The sequence below is a fragment of the Cicer arietinum genome, chromosome 5 (assembly GCF_000331145.2).
Source record: "Cicer arietinum cultivar CDC Frontier isolate Library 1 chromosome 5, Cicar.CDCFrontier_v2.0, whole genome shotgun sequence".
NCBI classification, from domain to species: domain Eukaryota; kingdom Viridiplantae; phylum Streptophyta; class Magnoliopsida; order Fabales; family Fabaceae; genus Cicer; species Cicer arietinum.
This window is the reverse complement of record NC_021164.2, coordinates 48,568,966-48,580,294: the sequence shown is the minus strand read 5'-3', so window position 1 is coordinate 48,580,294 and position 11,329 is coordinate 48,568,966. Positions and strand designations below refer to the sequence as shown.

Below are 11,329 nucleotides of genomic sequence, written 5' to 3'. Positions count from 1 at the left end.
AACACTTCCATTTCTAATTGGGTTAATTTACGTGGATCTCACCACTTTATGAGCCACCGTTCCCAAAATGATGGATCCTAAATGAATGTTATCTAATAGTGAGTGTTGAAAAGAAAATTTTAGAGTGTATTGTTACTTGCTAGCACTCCTCAAAACATAAAGCAGTTCTAAATAATGTTATTACAGGTTTGCAGAATATACTGCAGTGCTTGAGACTATTTAATATTGCTTAACATAGTATATATAATAATTGAATAGTGTATAAAAAATTTAAATCTTGCTGATTTAGGGTTTGTTTGGATTTTTTTTTTTATTTTAACATGTCTACTTGCATAAGAACTTGTGGGATGGTTTGGAAGAGCTTAAGGAAACAATCAGCTAATGAAAAAAATGTATAACGTATATGAAAACAGTTTGACTTTCTTTTTTTAGAAATAGTTTATGCAAACAAACCTTAATATTTATGCTTATCTATAAGCGCTTAATTAAGTTGTTTATTTAAACAAACCTTAATATTTATGCATATTGAAAACCATTACACATTTTATAGCAGAATGTAGAAGCTAACTTAATTAAGCACATTAAATCAATAAACACTTACAAGTTTCAACCATTTCTGGTAGGTTTCTGTTATGTTTGTCCTCCGCCAAGCTTCAAGATCTAATACTTTCATGCCATAGATCCATCCACACCGTTCACTATCGAAATTCGAAAATATGAGAGGATGTGAAAAGTTCAAGTAGTTCATGTATTTACTTCCAGGACAGCAGCTGTCTTCACACCATGACTTGAATACTGCACCACTGACTTTGCCATTAAGATCTAATTCCCATAAAGAAGAAATGTCATGTTGTACTACAACATCATCATCCAAGAATACAATCTTTTTGAGATCTGGAAAAAGCTGTTGTAATCATATGATCATGAAACAATCATTACCAAGCATTCAGACTTGTTATTAGTTATTACTCAATCAGAAGGCTGCCAAAATAACTAATTACCTCGGGAATATAAATGCGGAGTTGATTCATCAAGGAAAGGCTACTAGGCCTTAAAGCTTCCAATTTACTATAATCAATGTTCTTTCCTTTATCATAGTAGTGCTTCCAAATTAAATGATTAGTTTCAAGCATCTCTTTAACAGCAGCATTCATTTCTTCAGACCAATCATATTGATGTAATCCTCTAACTTCCACAACAGCTGATTGAATATAATTGGTGGCAAACCAAGCATGCATTGAAGCATAAGTTTTTTTGTCGGTAACGATATGAAAAACTAATTTTTCAGGGTTGAATGAATTTTCAACTGTAGAGGTAACAACAACAGAGGCAGCAAGAACATTATCAGTTAGGAGAACTAGGTGATGAAAAGTAGGGTCAACAAGGCGAGAAGCAAATTCGGGAGAAGGTAGGCGAGATCGAGCCATGGCATTTACAGCATATTCTTCAGCCAACTTAAGACAAAGACAATGTAGACTTTTGGGAACACCATGTGAAGCTAGATGCCAATATACTGACTCCTGCTGTCTTGCTGTTTGCACTTTGTGTTCCATCTGTGATAACTGAATACATACAAAAGAAATTGCATCATTTGTTAGAGGTCAAAACATTCATAAAATCTTTTTACTATGCTGCTATGCATAACTGGCAAACAAGTTAATTATCATTATATAGAGTAACTACCAAAAGTAAATTGTTTATATACCATGGCTTTGGTCTTGAAAGCAAAAGCTTTGAGGTCTTGTTTTAAGACCATTTCTTTCACAAGTTCGTTGAATGACCCTGCTCCTTCATTATCATTAACATTACCATCATTTGCTTCCATTAGTGCTCTGGTCAGCTCATCTCTGAGTTTCTTCATATACATCCAAAGAAAAAAGACCAGAACATAAATTATCTTTTTTTATTAGAATATAATAAAATGGGTGCCAGAGTGCAAGAGGGTGCAAACATAATTAAAAGTTTCCTATGGTCACAACAACAACCTATATTAATGTGTGTTTGATTACACTTACACGGTGGAAACTATCAAAATTAATTTTTTTCTTAAGTCGATTTATTAGTAAAAATGCAAATATGTGATTGGTATATAAAATTCATTTAACCAAATCAATTCTACAAAACTGTATTAGTGCAAGTTTGGATTCACTTTTGTGCGAGTCGAAAGTGATTATGAAGATCTAAATTTGATTTTTGTATATTTGGGAATTCTAGGTTATAATTGATTTTGACTCTAATATTAGTTGTAACATAAAGCTAAAATTTGTAGCTTTTGCTTTCAAACATGATTTTTATACTCAAATTTATTGCTTTATTCACGTGAACATGTGACCTCACTTTAACTAAAACTAATTTTACAAAATCTATTTTCTCCGAGGTAGAATCAAATATGCACTTTGTGGGTGTTTGTTTGGACAGTGAGTCAAAATCAAACGCACTGTCCAATCAAATGCTCTCCCAAACACGTGCTTAGTCCACATTCTTTTATCCAAAGAGTCAATCTTGTAAGTGTATGTTTGGTTTTATGATTGAGAGACTTAAAAGTGATTCTAGACATATAAAATTCAGTTTAAACATGTTTAGATGATGTTGATGAGTTTAATCAATGGATGAGCACTTTCAATGTAAAATAGTTTTATGGTGACATTCAATGGAATTTATCTATTTTGTCATGTCTTATCATAAAAATATGTTTGCACGTTAGTGTAAAACTATTTTACACTAATAGTATAAAACCCTTTTTCTCAATGTTTTTTTTTTTTTGACAAAATCAGGATCAAGTCATTTCATTAATAATTAATTCTTCAATACATGTTAGAACATCCAGAAACATTTTGGAAACTAGCTAAATATGTGGCCATCCTAACTAATTGCTAAATAACTTCATTGACTTGTTTCTTATTTAATAAAGAAAGTGCAAAACTCCTTTTTCTCAATGTTGATTAGCCAATGTTTGGTTTTGCGGTAGAATTGGCAAAACCAAACAATGTTTAGTTGGATGATGTCATAGAATGGATACAAATGGTCCCAGTAGGACAAAGAAAGATCGTGAAGGGTGAACACATTTTGAATCAGAGAAATAAAAAGTAGAAGCAGTAGGATAAAACAAATTGCATTACAAGTAACCATGCCACCAATTACACAGAAGTATAAGTATTATTTGATTTTGTTGCAAAATAGGAGAAAATTTTTAATGGTTGCTAATAAAGAAAAAAGTAAAGTTAAATTATAATTAGCCTCAAATATAAGAAAAAATAAGTCCAAACAAAATAAAAGAGAGTATTTCTCAATTTAAATCTACTTATATCTGAACTGAAATATAACTAAAAGTGATAGTTGAGAGATATTTGATTAAAAATTTAGTTTAAATACATTAATTTTTTAACTACTATCTTTATTTATAATTCAGAATATTCTAGTGAGAGATTTTTGTACTGTAAATATTACACAGTCCTTCCATGTGAGCCAGTCAACATTTTTTTATGACCCCTTAACAGAAATAGATAACCACCTAAGATTAATCCAATAAAAAAGAATAATCACGTGAACAAAAAATATGAGAAGCTGTACAAAAAAATAAAACACGTGGTAGGTTCATGATAATTGGTCAGGTTTTCGTGAATACACATGATTTTGTAACTTTTCATTTGTCATTATACTCGTTTTAAATGCTGGTGCGTTGATAACTACTCCTCACAAGCGTATGACAAAAGATTATAACTCATGACATGGAGATCTCAAAAAAGCTGAAATACATTGACGCCGACACATATAAACTTTTCTACACATTTTGATTAAGTTTTGATTTTTTTTTTTCTAGTAAATGTGATAAAATTATAAATATTAAAATTTTAAATTTAATTAATTTTTGTCAGTGTAACAATTGTATAACAAGTCAATGCATAATTCCATTGTAGTGTTAAAACTTAGCATTGCAGTTAATCAATGATTAATTATTATAAAAGGATTAAATAAAATTTTAATCTTTATAAAATTCAAAAATTTCATTTTAGTACATAAAAAGAATCACATTTTTTAATTTTTACAAAATTATTATACAAATATTTTTAATTTTTATTTTAACATCAATATATATTTTTAAATAATTTTCTTATATATGTTTACAATAACGTATCAAATTTCTCCACAAAATTGAGATACAAACTCGATTTCTATGTAAAAAATTATCCACAAATATAGATTCATATTTTAAAAACTTTTTTTTTGTAATATATGTCATTTAAAAAATTTATATTTAATTAATTTATTCAAAGTTAAAAAATTTTAAATTGATATGAATGAACTTTTAATAATATTATAAACATATTCAAAAAATTCATTCAAAAATTTAAATGTTAAAAAATATTTTGTTCCACCAAAAATAAAACAATTCATAAAAATTAAAATATGTAATTTTTCTTACAAAAATTAAAAATAAAATTTCATAAATTTATAAGATTAAAAATTTATTTTACCCTATTATAAATAACAACTCATATTTATGTATGAGTCATAAAATGTTTAAGTCTATAAGCTAGAACAACGAAGAGACAAAATTTACTCAAGATAGATACGACCACTTATTAAACTAAAAGAAGGTTTGTGTTATCTCGTCTTAGGCCTCATAGGTACTTCATGTTAAATGAAAATAATCAATATTAACGTTATTTCGTTGATAACTACTACGCACGAGCGCCTGACAAACACATGCATGAAATGGAGATTTCAGCAAAGCTGAAATACATTGACAACGACACATATAAACTTTTCTAAACATATTTTGATTAAGTTTTGTTTTGTTTTTATTATTATTGTTAATGTAATAAATTATACATATTAAAATTTTAAGCTTGACAATTGATATTTTTATATTTTGTTTTACTCATTATTTTTATATGATTTAATTAAAATTTTAATTTTTCTATTTTTATTGATTACAAAATTAATCTCTCTATATTAAAAGTTGATAATTTTGATTCTTTTAATTTTTAATTAAAAAATGACAGTGTGATGTACTTTAAATAACGTGTCATATGATACAATGATATAAAATGATTAACTTTCATATAATCAAAATAAAACACTGTAAAAAATTTAACTTTTATTTTTAGAAATTTTTCATATTTGTAATCTAATTAATGACATAAAAATTATTAATGCATCTAAATAGTTCTATATTATAGAATTGTATCTCACATTATTTAAAATAATTCAAACCATCATGATTTTATTTTAAAATCTAAAAAATAGACTAGAATTATTGACTTTTAAAATAGAGATATCAATCTCGTGAATTGATAAAAATAACAAAACTTTTTTATATTAATACATCTTAAAGGAATTAATTCATTTTAGGTAAGTTAATGTTTTTCATAGTGTAACCAATAACCATTGTATACCATGTCATTATATAAATGCATAATTGCATTGTAGTATTGTTAAAAACTTAGCATTGCAATTAATCAAAGATTAATTATTATAATTATTCTTAATTTATTATTATTATTATTCTTAATTTATTATTATTATTATTATTACTATTATTATTATTATTATTATTATTATTATTATTATTATTATTATTATTATTATTATTATTATTATTATAAATAAAAACACATATTCGCGTATGCATAATAAGATGTTTATGTCTATAAGCTAGAAGAATGAGGAAACAATGATTACTCGAGACAGACTGTGTTATCTCGTCCAAGGGTCAAGATTAAATCAAACAATAAAAACACATATTCGCGTATTTCAGGTTAAATCAAACAATATTAATTATATTTTCAATTAATTATTTAACCATGATATTTTAACTTGCTTAATCAATATTTAAATTTCTTGCATCAATAAATAGTAGACCTGATGATAATTTATCTCTCTTGCCTTAGCTTTTACTTTATAAACTTTATATAATCTATTTGGAAAATAAGAAGAGATATATAAATAGGATAAATTATCATCTCATTTTTTAATCTAATGATCAGTCTGTCATTTCTATATTTTATCTCTCTAGTCACATTTTATCCTAGGCATGGGTTAAGTTAAAAACTAACAGCAGCATGTGATAAAAAAAATTATTTCCTCATTTTCCTTATAAAATATATTTCAAAAAATAGAATTAAAATATAATATATATATAAAAACAAAATTTTTAATTAAATTTATTACTTTTTTGATTGTACAATAAGTGATCCATTTATAAATAAATGATATTAAATAATCGACCCTTTCAATTTTTAATGAAACATTAATTACTTATTTCAATCTTACTCTCTAATTAATATTACTATCACTCTCAATTCAATATTTTCAATTTTGCATTAATGGTGTATATGTCAATACTTGATAATCATATTATTTTAGTAATGAATAATCCTTTCCATTTTCGATGAAACATTAATTATTATTTTTTTATTGTACTATTTAATTAATATAATATACATCACTTTCAATTTAATATTTTCAAGTTTGCATTAATGCTAATGATGAATATGTCAATAATTGATAAAGATATTTTAATAAAAGTATTATTCTCTCTTCTATATTTATACACTTTTTAAGCAATTTATACACTTTTCTTAATTTATGTAAAATGGTCAAATAATTCATTCATTGTGGAACAATAAGAGTAATATATAAATATTAATTTATATTAATATACATATTAAATAGTTAATTTTACAACTTATGTGTCATTTTCTCATAAGAGTAATTTTTTCATTTTATTTAACTTAAAAAATTATTTGAGATTATTAAACAATATAATAATATGAAAATTATTTTAAATTTTAAACAAATCAAAATTTTTTTAAACATAAATAAGAAGTGCAACCATAAACAAAAACTAACATTTGTATTATCTTCGCACCTAATCGACCCAAATCAAATATAATTATATATCATATCATTATTTATTTTTTGGTACATGTAGGTGTCCTAAAGATTATGAAATTTTTGAGAAAAATGTATATATTATATGTTATTAATTATTTACCTATAATATGTAATAGACTAATATATGTCATCTAGTTTTTTTTTATTGATGCAAGTAAAACACAAGATAGAATAAGACTTTATCATGTGCATATTCTATCTTATCATAATTGTATCCATCTTTTCATAACCACAAAATAAGTTGTATCTATACACTTACATAGTTATATAAAGGCAATTCCTAATTGTGGTAGAATCTTTTTCTAGCAAGTTTGTTGGCTTTGTTTGAAAATTGAATCATATTTTAAAAGTTTCACATTATTTAGTATTATAAAGAAATAGGGGACCAAAGTTATTTATATGGTTCTCCTTTTCCGATAGTTAAAAATACTTTAAATTTATATTTGATTTTCTTTGTTTCTCTTATACTCGTCTTAGAGTATTGTGAAATGTAATAAATGCATGTATTTGATTTGGAGAGCGTAAGTTTATTGTGATTATAGGATGTTTAAGAGAAATTTATATGTAATAAAAAGATTCACATGTTGTTATTCTCTTATCGTATAAAACAATAGTCGTGATTTTTCTTGTTCTTCTAGTTTTAAAGTTTTTACATTATATTATTGTGTTCCTTTAATTTTTTATAAGTCTTTTTTTTTTCAACATCTGGTATTAAAGTTTTTGATTAGGTCTAGGGAAATTGAATTTTTAGTATGCTTTATGGTTGCAGTATTGTATGATCTTCCACGTCAGAACAGAAGAGTGATATTGTTACATAGTTGTTTGGTAAAATCCAGAGTAATAAAGATTTAGAACTTAAATGGTCCTTTCTAACTCACCTCTCTTTCTTGATAACCTATTTGGTGCACAATTATAATATATATACATTTGAAATATCAAGTTTCGGTGTAAAATTTGGCATAGAGAATTTTAATTGAAGAATTATTTTAACTTGTGGAGAATTCAAGTCAATTAGGTGTCTATACAATCATGATTACATAGGGTATTGAATAACTCATGAGCATTGGTTGGTATTGATACAAGTTGTATTGTGAGATTATGTAAGTTGACACGTGAATATTGGTTGATATTTATTCCTAATAAAGTCAACATGGGAGTTGCACTATAAATATTCAACTTAGTTTTTTGTATGTTGAAGAAACTCTTGAAGTAGTTTATGTAAATAAAAATTATTGGAGTGATTTAACTTCGAGTAAAAATTGTTGGAGTTGCTTAGTTTCAGACGAAATCTTTTAAGTGGTTTAGTTTCAGACAAAACTTTTTTGAGTAGTTCAGCTTCAAGTAAAAATTATGAAAATAGTTTAACTTCAAAAAGAAATTCTTGAAATGATTTAACTACAACTAAATTTTTTTAATGTAATTTAATTTTAAGTGAAATATATTCTATATAGTGCTTTATAATAGTTTTTTTAAATTATAATAGTCAACTTAAACAAAAGAAGATGCAAAATGCATCAAATTGAATAAAGATGATGATTGTTGTTTTTGTTTGAAATTGAATTATCTTATAAAAATCTCATATTACTTATTACTATTGTAAAAAAAAAAAGTGAAAGATCGATACTATATATATAGGCTTTAATTTTTCATTATAAAATATACTAACTAATAATACTTGTAATTCTTTTCTCTTAATACCTCTTGTCTCATTTGCGTTGAATAGTGGAAATGTCTTAAACTAAGGTATTTGAGAGAAGGTAAGTTTCTCATGGTTTTATTGATTGTGTATGTGTATTTACTAATTTCTTGTCAATCTCCACCAACATGTTTCTTAATTCGTTGTCGGTCTTCACTAGTTGCATTTTCTTAATAAAGTACAGGTTACATTTTTCAAACTAGACTAGGTATTGTTAATAATTAGAAAAAGGAACCTACCTTTCCCTTAGCCACAAAAAATTATATAATCCCATTTGAAGTATTTTATTTTACTATAATAATCATTATGATTGCCTTATTGCTGGAGTTAACTAGCTAGAGGCAAGTCATGCTACTCCAATAACTGAATTCGCCAAAATTTTGACAAACAACGGATAAAGTACGTGTAGCCAAAATATTAAAAAAAAAAATAGAGTAGTTGTTGAGAAAGTGGAGAATATATATTTAAAAAATGTCAAATAGAAAGGAAACAAGAAGGATAATATAATTACGTAAATAAAGACACATACCAGTGACGTGTCAGCCCCACTGAAAAACCTCCACCCAGCACACTCTGCAACAATCATTTTCACCAATGTGCAAATTCGCATCAACTTTTCCATAAAGGAAATTACTATCATTATTACATAAAACTATTTTTACAAATTTTTTTTTTTTTTGGTTTTTATCTTTTTAGAACTCCTGTAAAATTATTTAAAGAAATGTAACTTTTAGAAATTTAAAACCAAAAAAAAAAAATCAAACTCTACAAAATTTTACCCTAAAACTTGTCTTTTTACTCAAAAATAAAACTTTAGTTATAGAATGTTTCAAAATTATTTTACAAACATATAAAAATTTATATATAATAAATTAGACGAAGAAAATATTTATTTAACATATAATATATTACCCTCAAACATATTGATAAACCTTTGTAACACCTACTCCACCGTCCCAAATAAATACCATCTCAAAATAAATAATTATTTTATGTATATTAAATAAAAAATAATATCTTTTGTTTAAAACACTTGTTAATGTAAGCATAAACAAATTTGAAAGATAGGAAGATATTGATAATCCGCAATTCAACTAATTTCAATTCAAAGTTACAATTAGAATAAAAAGGTATCTAATACTGCATTAACAATTAAAATAGTTACTCATTTTATCATAAATTTATTTAATAAATTGATCATTTATTGTGAAACAAAAGAATGTTAAAATGCCTTTTCAGTGAAACCTTTACTACAATTTTGTTTGCTAAAAGAATTATTAAAACATTTTCAACTTACTAAATTTAGAAAACATATTAAAGATATAAGAACTTCATCCGGTCATTCTTCAACAGCTCAACTCAACCTTATCTCCAGATTCTACAATAAATACATTTTTTGTTTTCATATATATTTTCCATAAAAAATTGTTTTATTTGAGCATGAGACACTAAATTCATAATAAATATCTTAATGAGAAAAGATTGAAAAACACTTCACCATTTTTTGTCAAAATTGTTAAAAAAAGTAATGCAGTGAGAGAGAGTACAAATTTACTAAATTTTACAAAATCATCAGAAAAAATGCAAAATAAACAATTATTTTCAAAAAAAAAATTATTGATTACCGAACTGAAAAAATTGGAATTGGAGAGAAAATTACCCAATGATGAGCAAAAAGTAGCAGATTCGAGAACCAAGATCGCAACCCTTACAAAAATAAACGGCAAAACGATCCCGAGCACTAGCACCACCGGAAGAACCGTCCGGAGTGAAATCCGGCGACCGGAGCCACCAGTTGTAGTCGGAGTTCCTACCGCCGTGGTTGTTCCTTTTGCCGATCCTTTACCGCCGTTTGATATCGTGACTCTCTTTATTCCCTTCGCAGATATGTAAAACTTCATCTCTTTGATTCCATGAATCACTTCAAAACTTTCTCTTCTTTTTTCCGATTGAATCAGAGCGAGATCTGAAGCTTCATTGCGTCGCTGATAGTGCTATTGTGGTTTAGTGACAGAGAAAGAAAAAAGAGTTTGTGTTATTGTGGTCACTAGTGTGAAAGAGAGTTAACAAATTTGCATTTGTAGTTGTACCAATAAAACAAGATTTCACGGGTTCAGAATTTTTTTGTTGCTGTTAAAAAAAGGAAGTAGAATTCTTTTAGAGAAAACGGAAGTTGAATAAATAAATAAAATAATAATTTTTAATAGTTTAAGATTCGATCTGAAATAGTAAAATTAAAATTCGAAATCAAAATTACTTGAATAATTTATTGTTAATTATAATTTATTAATTATTTAAGTTTAATTAGTTAGTCTTTTCTTTTGTAATGAATATTTTATAGTATTTACTAAAAAACAAAAAATAAGTAAAAAGTAATTTTGAAGTAAAATAAAAATACAGTTTTAAAATATAATTACATAAATTTCAATGTTTTTTTTTCTAAGTTCGAATTTTCTAACAAATAGGAGATTTGTTAACATTTTTGTTCTGTTATTATTTTAAGTAAAAAAAATAATAGAAAAGTTTTGTACCGAAAGTGTGGAAAGCGAAACCGCGTTTAATGCAGCGGGAAATTATTAGATTGCGTTTATTGTATGGTATTTTAGACTAATTTTACAAGTTATTTACGATTTTGACATTGACTTTTCATCTAGATTTCTTCATGCCGACACACCCATTGTGACCACCCTGTCTTGCGGTGAGATCGTTTGTGGAGTTTCTGGTTTAATTATT

General features: G+C 25.9%; 1 protein-coding gene across 2 annotated transcripts in view; it reads right to left on the bottom strand.

The window, feature by feature from the left end:
- Positions 1-10,703, bottom strand: part of LOC101494251 (probable galacturonosyltransferase 15) — an 11,755-nt gene extending 1,052 nt beyond the window's left edge. The window contains exons 1-6 of one of the 2 annotated variants that reach the window (XM_027330252.2): positions 10,257-10,397; positions 9,894-9,974; positions 9,126-9,169; positions 1,706-1,855; positions 1,002-1,562; positions 602-904 (exon numbers count right to left, since the gene is read on the bottom strand). In XM_027330252.2, the coding sequence (XP_027186053.1) occupies positions 602-904; positions 1,002-1,562; positions 1,706-1,855; positions 9,126-9,169; positions 9,894-9,909 (1,074 nt within the window). In that variant the 5' untranslated portion in view covers positions 9,910-9,974; positions 10,257-10,397. Of the gene's footprint in view, positions 1-601; positions 905-1,001; positions 1,563-1,705; positions 1,856-9,125; positions 9,170-9,893; positions 9,975-10,256 lie in introns of both variants that reach the window. The other variant, XM_004513667.4, reaches the window with a different exon arrangement.
- Positions 10,704-11,329: the final 626 nt, after the last annotated feature.